This window comes from Dromiciops gliroides, chromosome 6 (assembly GCF_019393635.1).
Source record: "Dromiciops gliroides isolate mDroGli1 chromosome 6, mDroGli1.pri, whole genome shotgun sequence".
Classification (NCBI taxonomy): Eukaryota; Metazoa; Chordata; class Mammalia; order Microbiotheria; family Microbiotheriidae; genus Dromiciops; species Dromiciops gliroides.
The window spans coordinates 84,543,633-84,561,803 of record NC_057866.1 but is presented as its reverse complement, the minus strand read 5'-3'; the positions used below and the strand labels follow the sequence as shown (position 1 = coordinate 84,561,803).

Below are 18,171 nucleotides of genomic sequence, written 5' to 3'. Positions count from 1 at the left end.
TTAATAACAATGACACATATGGTATTTTAAGGCCATAAAGAATTTTATACATAGTATTTCATTTGATCCTCACCACAGGTCTGTCTATGAGAGACACTGAACCATATACAGAACACATTGATGCTTATGATTGGAGAGACTTTAGGGATAATCTAGTAAAGCCTGTAACTTCTCAGGAATCCCTCTACAAGAGGCTCAGAGGGCAGATTGAAATATATACATATACATACATGTACATATATACATGTTGTTGAGTTGGAGGACTCTTAGTGACCCCCTGTACCATAGCACATCAATACTATATCCATGGGTTTTTCTTGCCAAAGATACTACAGTGGTTTATGATTTGCTTCTCCAGTGGATTAAGGCAAACAGAGATTAAGTCCATGCTTACATAGCTAGTGAGAGTCTGAGACTGAATCTGAACTCAGATCTTCCTAACTCCAAACTTAGCACTTGTGAAATTAATTTTTTTTAACCTATGCAAACTATTTTTATGCTAGTTTCATTTCAACTGGCTATTCTATATCTACATATGAATGCACATATTATATATGTAAAGTGAAAACTATATGTATATATGTGTGTGTACATTGGATATGGTCAATGAATGAATTTGTTTTGATTATACATGTTTGTACAAGGGGTTTTGTTTTTCTTCATGGTAGGATACTAGTGGAAAAAGAATGTAGATTTTCATTGGTTGAAAAAATAATTTAAAAATATTCTCTCTATATTCAGACTCTATTTGGAGATCTCCAGTGAGGGTAAACCTGCTACCTCCCGAGGCAGTCCAGTCCACTTTGGGAAGCTCAAGCTATTAGGAAGCTTTGGATTTACACCAAGTCTAAATTTGCTTAAGGGCTACTGTTACTCCTTGCTCTTGATTTCACCCCCTCCCCTTCTCCTCACTCTTCCACCATACCCCTCCAGCCCCACAAAACCAGAGTAGGCAGCTGGTGGTACAGTGGATAGAACCTTAGGCTTGAAGTCAGGAAGACCTGAGTTCAAATGTGGAATTAGACACTTACTAGCTGTGTGACCCTGGGAAAGTCACTTAAACTCTGTCTACCTCAGTTTTCTCAGTTGTAAACTGGAGATAATAACAGCACTTACCTCCCAAGGTTGCTGTGAAGATTAAATGAGGTAATTGTAAAAATCACTTAGCACAGTCCTTGGCATATAGCAGGCACTATATAAATGCTTATTTTTACCCTCATGACCCTGGCTTCACATGCATCCCAGTCTTTCAAATACTATTCAAAGGCATTTATTGACTATCCTTTGTGTTTTTTCTTCATTGAAATAAAAGGAAAGTTCCTGCAATACTTCTGGGAAATGCTGCCTTAAGACACTAGCAGAATGTTTCTTGTGTGGGAAAGCTTTTTAAAAATTATTATTTAAAATGTTTTTGTTATCTGTAATGCATTACAATGAATTAGGATGAAATTCTAAAATTTCATTCCCTCCAGAGACAATGCCTTCAGAACTGTTGTTGGCTGTGTGGATTATCAGGGAGAAAAGAAAGCCCTGAACTGGGAATTAGGAGACCTGGGTATTAGGGCTTGTCCTCTGACCTTTGACACTTAAGGTCCCCTCTCTGAACCTCAGTTTCCTTATTTATAAAAAAAATGGAATGTGGAGGTGGGAAAGAGATAAGGGAGATTTTTGTTTATTGAAAATATTAATTAAAAATAAGTGAGTTAAGCAAAATCATTTCTAAGATTCCTTTCAACTCTAAAAACAAACAAAGAAAGAAAATCAATCCTCAAAACCAAACGGTCATTCTGTCACTGGGTCAATATTTACTCAATCACTCAGAATGTTTTTAATTTTTAATTCTCAGAGAGCAAAATACATAATTGTGACTCACAAACTTCATGCAAAATTTAAATCATTAGTGGAAATAATGCTAGACCTGTAGTCTGGAGACAGGGATTTGAGCTCTGGGTCTCCTACTTATTAAATGTGTAACCTAGGGCAAGTAATTTTATTTTTCAGCATCTTAGTTTCTTCATTTGAAAAAAATAAAAACCTTAAACCAAATCATCCCTAAACTCCCTTTAACTCAATTAATTTATGGATTCTAATTAATCCCAGCTCTACCACTAGCTTGCTATGGCCTTGGACACAACTTCCAAACCTTAGTTTCCTCATTGGTAAAATGGGAATGATGGAAACCCATATTAATAAAGCACTTAAGTTCTTATTAAATGTTTCTTTCATAACAATCTGAAGAAATAAATAGCACAAGGATACTTGTCTTCCTCATTTTACAAGTGCCCAAAATGGGTACACAGAAATTGAATGGTGAGCTGGGGCAGGAACCCAGAACCTCTGATAATAAACCTAGCATCATGACATAGTAAACCCCTACCCTATTTACTTCACAGAGTTGTGATGATCAAATGAGGTGAAGGAGATCAATCATATTATAAGCATACAGTGCTACATGATCCCCCCCCCAAAGAAGCCCAAATCATCCCTTATTTTTGCTATTTGAAGGATGAGTGTCCTCATTTTGAATTTCAGAGATTTCTAAGTGTAAAATACCATGAATAACATTTGGGAATGAGTTGCTAGAGCCCTGTGTCAAGTCGAGAGGTCCATAGGTCCTTCCATTACCTAGAAGTAATTATCAATCAACTTTCAGGTAAGCTGGGTTCTTCCTGGCGGGCTATCCAAGGCAGACCACAGGATTTTTAAACTGGATGGTAATTTAAAAGTAACAAACAGAGAAGAGGCCTGACTAAAACACAGGGAAGAGTTCTGTGGATACTTTCAGCTGGGCCTAGAAACAAGTTTTTCACTGTGTTAAGTCTGGTGGTGAAAAATCACCAGAGACAGGTGGTTTGGAGAGGGAAGGGAAAGGAGCAGAGCAATTTCATTAAGAAGGCAGCCCCAGGGGGAAACAGGTTCAGCCGATTCAAAGACAATCACCAATCAGTGGGAGAAAGGGCAAACAAGATGCCTAAGTACCTATAGCGGATTAACCAAGAGAACACAGGACAGAGCCAGCAGTCCCTTGGGAAGCTGCCAGGGGAAGGAGTACAGATAAGGTTGAACTTTTATAAATTCAGGGGGAGGTAGAAAGTGCGCAGGAGGAATGGATAAGGTTTTTGGCAGAAGTCCAGAGGTCTTTGGGGAATTCCTGGCACGATTATCCTCCCAATCAGGAGCAACAACCAGAAAAGGAAGAAAACAAAACAAAACAAAACAAAATGTTTCTCTCAACTGCCTGGGATTTTAGGTGAAGAGCGAGCTGGTCCAATGGAAGAATAATAATAATCTGCCCACATATGTACTCCCTTTCAGACAACCAATTATTCGTTTCTAGTGTTGTCATTATTGTTCTTTCTTTGCTCTTTACTACCAACTTGTTTCCAGCTCTGAGTGACCTGAGAGTAGTTAAAAAAAGTTATTTTCAAAATAATCTTTAAAAATATGATTTCATATTTTGCTGCAGTGAGTAAGAGTGGTGGATTTGCAATTAGGAATACCCGAGTTCAACCCAACCTTAGACTGTGTGACTCAGGACAAGTCACTTAACCTCTCTCTGCCTCGGTTTCCTCTTCTATAAAAATAGCACCTGCCTCTCAGGTTTTTTTCTGAATATCAAAGGAGATAACGTGTATACGGTGCTTTGTAAACTTTAAAGGATTACAGTAATGTTAGCTATTATTATGCAGTAGAAAAAAATCACATTGCATTTGGAATCTGTGGACTTGGGTTTAAGTCCCAGCTCTGACGTTATTAGCTATGCGAACTTGAACAAATCACTTCCCCTCTTATAAACCTCAGTTTTCCTCATTTAATAAAAATCACAATAACATACATGTGCTACCTGGCTCACAGTCAGTCTTCCATGTGTTATAGAACTGGGAGTTATCACTGTGATGATATTATAGTTTGACTCAGCTTGGCATGGTGAAAATTGTATCATAATGGAAATCAGGCCTGGATTCTATTCCAGTAGGAAAGGGAAGGAGGAAGGAAGCAAGTATTTAGTAAGCACCTACTATGTGCTAAGTGCTTTAAAACTATGACCTTATTTGATCCTCACAATAACCTTGGAAGGTAGGTGCTATTATTATCTCTATTCTATAGTTTGGGGGCAGCTAAGTGGCATAGGGGATAGAGGACTGGGCTAGGAATCAGTAAGACTCATCGTCCTGAGTTCAAATTTGACCTCATAAACTTACTTACTGGGTGATCCTGGGCAAGTCACTTAACCCTGTTTGCCTCAGTTTTCTCATCTGTAAAATGAGTTGGAGAAGGAAATGGTAAACCACTCTAGTATCTTTTCCAAGAAAAACCCAAATAAGGTCATGAAGAGTCAGATATGACTTAATTGACTGAAAATTTTGCAGTTGAGAAAACTGAGCCAGATGAAGGTTAAGTAATTTGCCCAGGGTCACAGAGCTAATAAGTGTTTGAGGTCACATTTGAACTCAGATCTTCCTAACTCTAGATCCAGAACTCTATTCTCTGCACTATCTACCTTCCTCTAGTTGGTAGGTTTAAGAAACTTGCCCATTTTTGTTCTGGGATGGGATATGATTCCATCCCGAACCTATCCAACTCTACCTTCAAGTACCAAGTTTCTTTCTTGTATACCCATATACTTTATTATATAAATTTTATTTTAGTCCTTACCCTTCCATTAACTCATCGTGTGACTTTGGGCAAACCGCTACCATCTTTGGGATTCTATTTCAATTTATGATATGAGGCCCCCCAAGGACCCTTGTAAGGCTGTCATTTCTCGCGAACCCATAAAATAAAAGTGACACTGGCTTTGTTTTGGATGCTTGTTTCTCTGTGTTAGAGGAATTAGGAGGATTGTTCATGTTCAGAAAATTCTTTTGCCCAGTGAGGTATAGGCCAAATCTTGCCCCAAATCTTCATGTTCTCTCTGTCGTGTGTATAGTAGGAAAATAAAGGTACGGGGCGGGGGGAAAGTGCTTTATTAAAAGCATAGCAAATCGTAGAAGGATCACAGACTGTTGACCTGAAATGCACCTTTGAGGATTAGAGGTAAAAGGGATCTTAAACCCTCATTTTGCAGAATAGGAAACTGAGGCCGGTGAGGTGAAATGATTTTCTCCAAAGGAACACAGTGTCCAAAGGGGGAGTTAGAGTACGAATGTTCAGTTATTTTTAGAAAACTTGACTTTTAAAGAAAGTACAGTCTAAGCAACTCATATAACCCACCATTGCAGCATGGCTGAAACACCGAGATAAGGTGGATACATTATGAGCTCCTACAGGTCAGCAAATTATGCAACTGAGATTATGCTTTAAAAAAGAGGAAGGTTGAATGAAAAGCTGCATAATAAGGAAATATATTGGACATGACATTAGGAGACTAGCTTCTAGGCCTGGCATTGGGAAGGGTTGGCCTTGGCCTCCGTTTCTTCTGCTTCTAGGGGATGGGTAGAATCTCCAAGGTAAAGATTATCAAGTACAGACAGGTCAGGATAATGGTGAAAGAAGCATTTGGTTATTTGATTTCCCTTCCTTTTCTTGTTCTCTTCCCCTTGCAATGCGGGCCTAGAGCACTTGTGTTCTTTATGGACAAGCAAACTTCCTTTCTGCCTCAAGTGACAAATTGATAGTAGTAGCCCAAAGGGATGGGTTTCTGGGCCTGGATGAACCACTAACTAAATGTATGACTTTTGACAAGTCTATTAACCTTCTTTTTTTCCCCCCTTTTCTTCTCTTTTACTTTTTTCTTTTTTCTTTTTGGGTGGGGCAATAAGGGTTAAGTGACTTGCCCAGGGTCACACAGCTAGTAAGTGTCAAGTGTCTGAGACCAGATTTGAACTCTGGTCTTCCTTAATCCAGGGCTGGTGCTTTATCCATTGCACCACCTAGCTGCTTTATCTATCCATCTATCCATTTATCTATCCATCCATCCATCCATCATCCTCCATCCTCCATCCTCCATCCTCTATCAATCTATCAATCTATCATTCTATCATTCTATCAATCTAGCTATCTAGCTATCTAGCTATCTTTGTGTCAAATGCTGGCCTTCTCTAGTGTGGGGTGCGGAGGAAGGGAGGGAGACAGTTAAAAACTTAAAATGTAACAAAAATTAAAATTTAAAAAAATCAAAAAGAAAGGGAATATGGTCATATGAATTTAAAGGTTACAAACTATTTATAGAGTCTTAGAATTGTAAGGGGCGGGGATCTTAGAGGTCTTCTAGACCATCTTTGCGGATGAAGGATGAATTCCTTATGGGATTTCTCTGACAAGTGCTTATCTAGCCACTATTTAGGTGTTGGGAACTCAATATACTCTTTAAATCAACTTGTTACCCTTCTGGACAGCTCTAATTGGTAGGAATTTTTCAAGGCTTCAAATACATGAACAGAACCATCATATTTGCCCTTTCCTCCAAGTCTTTTTTCGGGTTCCAAATCCTCAATTCCTTCAACCCATCCTCATCATCAAACATGATTTAGTCTCCTCACTACCTTGCTAATTTTAGTAGCTAGCATTAATATAGCATTGTCAAGTTTGTAAAGTGTTTTACAAATATACTCTCTCATTATATCCTCACAGCAACATTGGCGGGTAGGTGCCGTTGTCCCGCTTTTACAAATGAGGGACTGAGACCCACAGAGGTCAGGTGACCTGCTCAGGATCACATGGTTAGGAAATTTCTGAATCTGCATTTGCACTCGGATCTCCCGGACTCTGAGGTCAGGGCTCTCTGTGGTGCCATTCGGCTGTCTTAGTCCTCGTTCCCCTTCTCTGGATGTGCCCAAGATTGTCCATCAATGATCTGACCGGAGCAAAGGAGAACAGAGCTATTGAGTCTTTAGCTTTCACTCTTCCTTCTGCCAGCCCTCATTCCAGGCTTTGTCTCATCTTTAATCCATGGTTTATTTTTGAGTTCATCACCTCCCTTGGACTTGCTCCATGTAGCTTTTTATAGTTGGTCCCGAACCTTCTGACACTCTTTAAGGTAGTTCCAGATAATAGAATGGGATCCTAGATGTAAGGCTAGATACAGCCTGGTCTAGCCCCTCCCTTTCCCAGGTGAGGCCCAGAGAGGTGACCCGTTTGTTCAGGCTCACACAGGTAGTGACTGGCAGAGCCAATACCCTGGTATTCTGCCTCCAAATCTAGCATGCTTTCCCCCGTCCCAGGCTAACTCCCAGACTGACTCCTCAAACAGACAGAGACTGACTGGTACAACAGAAGAGAGGAATGAGAGATGATCAAAAATGAGAGATGAACAAAACCTGACTGCTCCTTCCTACCCGTGAGACCTTCATAGAATCACTTAAATCCCCTGAGCTTCATTTTCTTCCTCTACAGAGACAGTCTGATTCCTAATACTTGGGACAGTTTATGTGAGGGGCCCATCCATTGCTTTTCCTATTTCCCTAAATGGGTTGGAAGGGAAGGCAGTTGGTCTACAGAAGAAATAACCCTCCAGAGTTATAAATGTCAGCTTCTCCCTCCCTTCATTTTTTATTTTGCAGCTAGAAGCCCCATTTCCTTGTTTTCTCTGGGGACACCCCCTTTCTCTCCCCATCTCCTTTAGTTCCTGTAACTATAGCAATGAGAGTTGTTCCTTAAAGAAAAGATTTGCATGAATGTAAATATATCCAAAGGCTTAAATATCTGGATTTCAATGAGAATGAAGAGCCAGCCCCCACACAGGCACTTGAGGAGAAGCCCTGACTACCCCACCCTAGTTTTGTCACTGTTCCATTATAGACTGAGGGTGTGGGACCAGATAACCCACAATGCCCTTTCTAGCTCTGGTCCTAAAACACTTGTTACCTTGCCTTATGCTTCCACTTTTATGAACAAAAAAACACTGTTTGGTCTCCTCATTGCTAGCTCTTACTACTGTCCCCAAATCAGGACAAAATAAGGTTGCCACATCCTTCAGCCACTCAGATAAATACCAAGAACCTCTTTGCTCTCCTTTGAAAGTGATTCACTGACCACATCACCCCAAACGATGCCTCTGACTGTGGCTCCAAGTGGGACATCTGTTTGCCCTTCCCAGTTATTTATGAGTGGTGTATCCAATCCTGGGGCTGCTCGTGCATTCATTATCTACGTGGTAGGGAAATGGGGTGTACTTACTGACTGTTCATAGTCCCAGGGGCCAGAGAACTCAATCGAAGTCAATAAATCTTCAAAAGGGCCTGTAGAAATAAGAAGAAATTGGTAAAGCCCAACTGAAACTGTATTCTAATCCTTCTTTAATTGTAACAGTTGCTTTTTGTTAGAAAGGAATGAAGCAGGAGAGATCAGAGTAATTGATGAAGTGGGAATCAATCAAGGTTCATAATTGGCTTATTCAGAGAGCACTGGGTGACTTTTTTTTTAAAGCTGTCCTCTTTCTGTCAGTGTTAATGCTGTCTGCCGCAGGGACTTCACAAACACAAATTGAGCCTGTTTTTCCCCTGTGTGCAATTGTGGCCTCCCCCCTGGGCACTGGGGACAGGTTGGGTCAGGTATTGCCTACTCAGAAAAATCCACAGGGCCTTCTGAACAGAGAGCTAGAATAGGCCTTTTATTTTAAAATGCAACATTGCTCCTCGCTAAACTTAACATTTCTGTAGCATTATTTTTTCCCTCATGAGATACCAAGATTTAGAGCTAGACCTGACCATAGGGGACCAATTCCTCTCGCCCACATGCCCATGAGGAAATTGTTGCTGAGGCAGAGGAAGTGACTTGTTGGGGGCTGTAGGGTATAATGGAGCTCTGACACTAGTATGTGACATGGTAAGTCATTTAACTTGTATGTGTATGAAGCACATAGTTGTTCAGTTGTGTCCAACTTTTTGTGAACCATTTGGGGATTTCATGGCAGAGACCCTGGAGTGGTTTGCCCTTTCCTTCTCTGCTCATTTTACAGATAGGGAAACTGAGCAAACAGGGTTAGGTGACTTGCCCAGGGTCACACAGCTAGTAAGTGTCAAGTGTCTGAGGTCAGATTTCAACTCAGGCCCTTCTGAATCCAGGGCCGGTGCTTTATCCACTGTGCCACCTAGTTGCCCTTCAGGTAGGAGTTATCTTTGTGAGTTCAAATCAGGCCTCAGACACTTACTGGTTGTGGGACCCTGGGCAAGTCACTTCACCCTGTTTGCCTCAGTTTCCTCATCTGTAAAATGAGCTAGAGGAGGAATTGGCAAACCACTTCCAGTATATCTGCCAAGATATTCCCCAAGGAAGTCACAAAGAGTTAGACATGACTGAAATGACTGAACAATAATAAATCAGGTTTTTCTTTCATAGAGGAACGTAGGGTAGTTAAAAGTTTGGGGTTACCAGGAATATGATGACATTAACAGGAAATCGTCTTTCCTCTTTACTCAGAAATGACTAGAAGTTTCTGCCCAATTTTCTGTATTTTTGCCTTTTATAAAGGATGTGGTGAAACTGGACAGTGAATGAGAAAGAAAGATCAAAACTGAGTGCCCAGAAAGTAAACAATAGTGTAGGAGATACTGGAGACATTTCACTCAATTTGGTGGAATAGAAAGTCATAAAGGAACTCAATGATGAGAAGACAAGTAACTCAGCTCCTCTCCTATGACAATGATAATAAGGATCTATCAGAATAGAAAATGAATAAAGTGAAGAAGAGGATGGATATAATTAAAAAACAAACCCACCATGGAGAAAGTAAAGTAGCTGAAGCAACAAAGATCAAAAAAGAGACTCAATTTTGGATGGATAAGTGATAACTGGGGAGTCTATCATAGCATCAACTGGGTCACTCTTCATAAGTGAATATGCTTAGCAGAAAGAATGGGTCAAGGTCAACACTGGACTGGAAAATCATAGTCTGTGAGCACCATAGGGTAATAAAAAAATACTTGACTTGGAGTCAGAGGTTTGGGTAAGTAAATTAGGGGATGTCAGAACCTGAGGGGAGGGTAAGACAGAGAATAGAGATATTCGAGTTGGAAGGAACCTTCGAGATCATATAGTCTAGTCATTCATTTGACAAAGAAGTAAAATGAGGCCCAGAGAGGGGGTATATTCATCAAAGCCGAGGGCTTTGTATAATATAAATATGTAATAAATGCTTCATTCATTCACTCATCTCAAAATCGGGCCTCTTGAATCAATGGCTACAAAGCTTTGTTCTAATACAATCCACATCAGCCAGAAATGGATGATGAAATCAGGTTTTGTAGCTTAAAGCCTGACAATTATTTCTATAGCCATAAGGATACATTTCCACCCTTGCAGATGGATATGCTTTTTATTACTAACTCAGTCCCTGATTTTCCATCTGCTTCTCTCCTCTTCTGAATGGTCCCCTTCTTCCCCAGTCTCTTCTTCAGTCTTTTTTTTTTCCAGTTATGTCTGATTCTCCATGACCCCATTTGGGGTTTTCTTGGCAAAGACACAGGAATGGTTTGCCATCTCCTTCTCCAGCTCATTTTAGAAATGAGGATACTGAGACCAACAGGGGTAAGTGACTTGCCCAGGGTCACATACCAAGTAAAATGTCTGAGGCCAGATTTGAATTCAGGAAGATGAGTTTTCCTGACTCCATGCCTGTCACTTTATCCACCGTGTCACCCAGCTGCCCTTATTCTGAGCATGTGCCTTATTGGTACTTAAAGAATGTCTTTTATTACTGGCCTAATAGACTATTAGATGACAATTCTGCTTGTTCCCTCAACCCATCTCCCGACTGGAGGAACAACAAGGTCTCCGTTTGTCACCTACCTTTTCCAAATTCTCATTCACTCAATTGTTAAATCAAGTTCTGATGAGGCCAAGGTCACAGGTTCTATAACTTTGTGAGCCAATTAGCTTCATTTAGAGGAAAAACTCCAGGAACTCAAGGAGATACCCCAAGCTCCACATGCACAGTGTTTAAGAGAGCTTAGCTTGGTTGGTTAGGGTCACAGAGCAAGGATGCAAAGGTCACTGGTTTAAGTCCCATGTGGCCAGTTAATCTAGACCTGTTCCAAAGCAGCAGGCTGTTTTCTCAATATGGGGTTGATGCATCACTTCTATTCACTAATCCTCTATTTTTATAAGAAAATTATAACCCCAACATGGGGATGTTAGGCGCAAAAGCTGGGATCATTAATCACTTTTAAATATAGGGAATAATATACACATAGTTATAGAACCCATTATGAATTTGCTGATTATAAACATTAAGGGTCAATTAAACTAACCCTGTTCCCAATCCCAACCCCATCTCTACCCCCAAACCCCTACAAGAGCATATTTCTATTTTTTTGGCAGGGTTACTGACCTGGTAGATCAAGAGAATGGCATGGATTCAGCTAGACATCTGACAGTTACCCTCATAGACAAGATGGAGAGATCTAGACTTTATGATAGAGTAGTCAGGTGGATTTGAAGATATCACTGGGCTAACTGGGCCCATTACAAGTTGATATTATTTAATTTCACTGAGGTCCTCTTTTCCTTACATCAAAGCCATTATTTTCTTTTCATTGCTTCCGCAGCCATTTCCATAGTGGTTATTCCAGACTTTCTCTTTTCTCTTCAAGCTCCCAACCTCTCCTCTCTTTCAGCAGATGTCCTTGCTGTCTGAGAACAGAGGCCATCTGCTGTGGATTGCCTCTCCTGTTCTGCTGCAAACCTTAAAATGGCTCCAAGTGCTTACGCTTTCTTTCCTTTTTTACTCCCATCTCTGAGAAGAGGTGACCTTGCCTTCCCTTGCCAAGGCCAACTCCTCCACCTGTGTCCTGGATTTCAATCTCTCCTATCATGACTTTGCCACTGGACCATTCCCACTCTCTTATTTTCAGTTTCTCGCTATCCATTGGCTCTTTCCCCATAGTCTATAAACAACAAATCAGGCCTATCCCATACTTAAAAAAATAAAACAATATAAAAAGAAACCCTTTATTCTGCTATCCCCTCAAGCTATTGTCCCATATCTCTGCTTTCATTGCCAAATACCCAGAAATAATCAGCTATATTCACTGCTTCTATTTCCATTTACTTTTCAACCCCTTTCATTCTGTCTTCTGACCCCATCACTGACTGAATCTGATTTCTCCAAGGTCACCAATTTCTTTTAATTGATAAATCTAAGGTCCTTTCCCCAGTTTTAATTGCCTTTGACCCGTCTCATGGCAGTTTTTTATGTTGATGAACACCCCTTCCTCCTGGCTTCAATGAAGCTGTTGTGCCTTTGGTCTCCTATTTTTCCTCAGTCTCCTTTGCTGGATCATTATCCATCTCTTATGCTCTTAAGACAGATAGTCACAGGGCCTCCCCAGTTCATTTTGCAGATGAGGAACTGAGGCAAACAGGGTTAAGTGACTTACCCAGGGTCACACATCTAGAAGGTGTCTGAGGTCAGTTTTGAACTCAGGATGATGAATCTTCTGGACTGTAGGCCCAGTGCTCTATCCACTGCATCAACTAGCTGCCCTCAAATAAGTGATTGAATAAATGAATCAATCAGTGATGTTTTGGATACTATATGAATCATACCCTGTCTAAATGCAGTGTTGTTGTTGTTCATTTGTTCAGTCATGTCTGACTCTATGTTACCCTGTGGTCACTATGTCCATAGAGTTTTCTTGGCAAAGATACTGGAGTGATTTACCTTTTTCTTCACTGGTGTGTCTCCATTTTATATACCTAGAACTGAGGATTAAGTGACTTGCCCATGCTTACAAAGGGAGGAAGTATCTGAGGTCAGATTTGAACTCAGGAAGATGAGTTTTCTTGCCTCTAGGTCCAGCATTCTATCAACTGTACTGCCTAGCTACCCTCAATATATAACACATAGGCCTCTTAAAATCAGCATAACCTGCATAATACACATTAGCTTCCTGTCTTCCTAAACCTGCTTCTCTTTCAAACTCTCATCTCTGTTGAGGGCATCCACATTTTTCTAGTTACCTAAGTTCATAACTTTGGAAATATTCTTTACTCTTCCTTCTCCCTTGCTCCCCATACCAAGAATCAATTCTTCTCTAAGGTCTTTTACTTTTGTTCCTTTCTCTTTATCTTTTTTCTCATCTGAGTATAACGCTTCACCATCTCATAAATGGACTACTATAATAGTTTCATAACTGGCTTCTCTACTTCTGATTTCTCTCCTCTCCAGTCCATTCTACGTATATTAGGTAAAATATCTTTGTAAGGCATTAAAAAGTCTGACTGAGGTACAGAGAAATTAAGTGACTTTCTCAGGGTCATACAGCTGACAAGCATCTGAGGCTGGATTTGAACTCCGGTCTGACCCCATGTATAGGTTTGGGTCCTAGTTATACTTTAGATTCTCCTTGGGTTTCTATTTGCATAACTTGTGAAGATATGTGATTCCTAATAGTCAACTAAAAATTTTTTTTAATTCTGAATTTTTTCAAATACTTTCTCCCCATTAAAGCATATTTCCAGGTACAAAGTAGAACAGAAAAAGAGAATTCCATGTGAAACCATGACCACAATAGGCAAAATTTTATAGGACCATAAATCTTGTATTACCCAAAGTTCTTAGTTTTAAAACCTATAAACTTGAAACATTGACTTTTTCCCCTTCCACCCTCCTCTTGCCCTCCTTGGCACCTTCCTTCTCCCTGGTTTCCAGGCCCTGCCCTTTGAGTCACGGAGGGTGAAGTAATCTACGACAGTTGATATTGATATTTTTTAGTCCATATTTTTTTCTTGGTCCAGACCTGCAAATTTTGTGATTTCATTGGGTGTAGAGAACTTCTGGTGGTATTTAGAGTATAGAAAATTCCTTTGCCACTTCTCCTGTTACTTCTAGTCTTAAAATAATTGCATTGGAACACTGAAAGGTCAAGTGTCTTGCCCATAGTCTCATAACTAGAGTTAAGACTGGAGCCCAGAGCTTGGTGACTCCAAGGCTGCTTTTCTATCTACAATGCCATGGCTGGTCCCAGTTAACATTGTATTTTGCAAATCATTATTGACTAGATGATTTCCAAGATTCCTTCCAATTCTAAGTTCTATAATTATAGAATCTAAACAGCAGTTATTTCTTGCCCTAGATTTATGATGTCCGTAATACTTCTTCAATACCTTAAAAAATAGGTCACAAATGTCTCCAGTAAATTTTCAGAAGAAATTGTAGTACCATTTACTTGAACTTTCAAAAGCAAAAACATAACCTACATCCCTCTTGAAGGTTGTAAAGGGACGGGCAATCTAAATTTCAAGAGTATGTAACTTCCCTCTCCACGCACCCACCTCACTCGGTGTGAATCTTCTACTCCATTCACTTTCACATTTCTTAGCCTATCAACCAAAATGGAAAGAACTTTTCATTATACTGGCAATTTCTTTCTTATGTCCTATTTTAACATAATTTGGAAGCACATTTAGAGTCCTGGATCCAGACATTCTATATGTTCACTTAAGCCTGATTTTTAAATGACGGCACCTATCTTCAACCTTTAAAATGTTGATTTGAATTTTGCAAGTGTAATCTGGGTTTGTAGCCAAGCCTGGAGCATTTTTCATAAGACTTCCCTAATTGGTAGAGAGAATACCTAGAGGAAGGGCATAGTTGACACAACAGGCTTGGGAAGGAGAGACATTCTTTCCTTTTTTAGGGAGTTCTGGGTTCTCTTGAAGATTGACTCAAGACCCATGAAAAGAGAAACAGGGAAGCCTTTGAAGACAGACATGTAGGTGAAGCTGTCACATCAACATGCCCCTGATTTTCAGCTTGCTTCCTTAGAGAATTTAGGGAATTTTCTTTTGGGCAAGAACAGGGCTTGTCTCTTGTTTGAGCCAAGATCTCATGTGTCTCAAGGCTGTAACAGTCCTGTGTAGTCCAATTAACTTGGCTCTGATCCTTGGGCAAAGATAGTCTTGATCCTGGATAGTCCTCTGGGTCAAATATTATGGCAGACTTATGATGAGAAGAGAGAAAGGGCTATTTTAACAATATCTTAGTTATTTAGTATGATGAATGAAAAATCCCTAGAGACAGAGTTTCTTGGTAATTAATGATCAATTTATTAATTAAGCTAGCTGATAATAAATTGATGGTCAGTGATTTCTTTCAGTAACAAAATATAAAAAACATGGAGAGCCTGAAAACTTTAAATAACCCTTGAAAGGGAATTCACTTGACAACTGAAAATCAGCATGATTGGTAGACATTCAATGATGAGGTGGGCTAAAGGTCTTAGCTCCTCCAGTTGAGAACCTGGCTTGATCATCAGATTTGGCTACCTCCAACAATCTTGACAAGGAAATCTATATCCATCCAGACCACTCTGGTTGGTTTTCTCCTTCATGAGCTAGGTCACCCTAAACTCTAATGGAGGGGTACAAAGGACTGGGGCTCATTTCCTTGGGATAAGAACTTGTAGAGATTAGATTGTGTTTTCACTCTAAAAGAAATAAGGTCTCCTAGTTGTGTGGGATCTGACCCAAGATTAAAGAGCATGTTTCCTGAGGGTAAGGGCAATCTCATCAGTCAGTCATGTCCTTCAGAGACTGCCTGTTTGTAGCGGTTAGGTCTTAAATGAAGAAATAAAGGAGAAAAGCTTGAATTTTAGTTTAATAATTGGTTATTAACATGATAGTAAAATAATAATTTTTCCCATTAGGATACTTTTTTTCCCCCCGGTAATGACTGAAATCATCATCTTTAGTTACCCTATTTTTTTTCAAATGAGCTGAAAAAAGACAATAATACAAACCAAATTGTGTTTAATTTTCCCCAGAAAACACAGATGTCAGTTCAGGATGGTAAGGCCAGAATACCCTCTATGTTGGCTGAGAAGTCTCACAGAAACACACACACACACACACACACACACACACACACACACACACCATCTAGTTTGTAAGTGAAAGCATTTATTTGGAAATGGATTAGGTTTAGGTGCCAGACTTAATCCAGAAATAATTAATACCCACATGATAACAGAAGAAAGTTTACAAAACTGAAAACCGGCAAGCCTACACATCAGACTCTCTCCCTCTCCCGGAGAATGCTCATTATCTAGGGGGAATCCCTTTGTCTTTCTTGGTTGCGCTGTAAAAAAATACATTTTTCCCATAAATATTTCTGCTGGGTTTAACCTTATCCTAAATGAATAATTCATGGAGGAAACCCCCCCCCCCAACAACCCATAGACCAAGTTTTTGAAGGAGGGGGTGGAGTAGGAAAAGTGAATGCTATTTAGAACAAAAGATCTACTCAGTTACTTCTTATTCTTCGAAATATACAATAGTGGTATATGTGTGTGTATGTTTAATTTTTAAAATACTATAACATAATTTTAAAATAATTTAAATAATATAACAATTTAAGAATAATATAACAACAATAACATACTTAAGGAGGCACAGAGAAGGACAAAATGCAAAAAGGAAAAAAAAATTCAAGGAATTAATGCTGGCCTGGAGGTGGGGGGAGGGAATGGCATATGCGATTTAATAGATTCATCCAATATTCCATTCATTGAATTCCTACTGTGTTTAGAGCATTGTGCAGAGCACTAATAATAGCAACTAGCATTTATATAGAGCTTTAAGGTTTGTGACGTGCTTAACAAATATCATCTCCTTTGGTCCTCACAACACTCCTGGAAGTATCTCCATTTTACAGATGTTGAAGCTTTGGTGGACAGATGTTAAATGACTATCAGGGTCACACAGCTATTACATATTAGAGGCTGGATTTGACCCCAAATCTTCCTGATTCCAAGTCTAACTCTCTATTCACTGTATCCTCTGGCTGCCTCTAGAAGTTGTAGAGATTACATAAGAAATACAGTTATCTCTTCCACATCTCAGGGGTAAGGGGTATGGCATCCCTGTGATCTGGAAAATCCGAGTAAAATTCTTTGACCCTCTCTTCATACCAGAGAAGAAAATTGTATTATTATGGTATGAAATATATCAGGTATACAAGGTATTAAAAGATAAAATATGTTGATATTATATAATACTATTCTTATATTTTATGTATTCCTGAGTTTCTAAACCTTTTCTTTGTCATCTGTTGGCCTTTGCATGTTATCTGCTCTAAAAAAAACTCTCAAAAAATTACCATTTAATTTCTTATGCTGACCCATAATATATTGAAACTATGATGGGGAAAGTCGCAACATGGAAGGGATAACCGTAGTCTCTATTCTGATGGGACTTGGAGTAGGAAGATAAGATACAAGGATGGGGGAAAGGGAATAGGATGTATGATTTTATTGAATCTAGGTAACTCACTGGTGATGGGTCTCTGTACAAATGCAGGTTGGCATCTTTCCTGCAATTAATATTTTTATAGAATTTCCTAAAGCACGGAGACATTAAGTGCTCAGTGACACACATTTTAAATGTGTGAGAGGTGGGATTTGAACCCTGATCTTTGTGGCTCTAAGGCCAGATCCCTATTCATTATGAGTCATAAAGATTCCAAGATAAATATGATACTCTATCTACCATTATAAAGTCCTGAGAGAGTTACAAAGTAAAGTGACCCATGGGTGTCCAAGAGGAGAAGGGTGTCCTTTCATAAAGCAGAGGGAAGGTTAATATGCCAACATGGAGAGCTTTAATGCTCAAAATTACATGATAAATGCAGTAATGATGACAAAGTGTCAGGTTCTTAAGTGGAGAGTTGTTAATTTCCAAAGAAAATTGGGGGGGGGTCGTTCCTAGAGGAAGTGAATTCATTCAACAGTCCAAGTAAATGTAAAGATGAAGGAAAACACAGGGGGTGTTCAGAGGACAGAAAGATGGTGGTCTGAAGCAAGGATCTCTAGCAAGGCTGGCAACATAGGTCTCTATGGGTACCCTTTGTTCTTTTTCTTCCAAGTTAAAATGCAACACATTTCACTGTTGCTAAGGACAACACATTTGATTTTTCAGATTTCACAGAATCATTTTAGCCCTGTCCAAAATGATGTATGTGTTGGAGAAAAAAAACAAAAACAAAAACAAAAATACCCATCGCTTTTACTATAAGCAAGAAGTTTTGAAATCAACTTTGCTCAGATCTGGAGAGTTGTTTATTTGGTAATGATTCAGAGAAAGGGCCTTTTTTCTTTTTCTCTTTCTCTTTTTGAGAGGGAGAAATGCATTTCAGTGATACGTATACGGGGGAGGAAATATATGCTGAGTAGATTTTAAAAATTCCACTCTATACTTAAGGAAATCAGCTTAATTTAATTAAATATTACATTT

The 18,171-nt window shown here is 39.5% G+C and overlaps 1 protein-coding gene across 1 annotated transcript in view; it reads right to left on the bottom strand.

Annotated features, from left to right (window-relative positions):
* CLNK (cytokine dependent hematopoietic cell linker) overlaps positions 1-18,171 on the bottom strand; it is a 216,025-nt gene that overhangs the window by 184,187 nt on the left and 13,667 nt on the right. Inside the window, exon 4 of the mRNA XM_043972224.1 lies at positions 6,572-6,765. Within this exon, the coding sequence (XP_043828159.1) occupies positions 6,572-6,765 (194 nt within the window). The remainder of the gene's footprint in view (positions 1-6,571; positions 6,766-18,171) is intronic.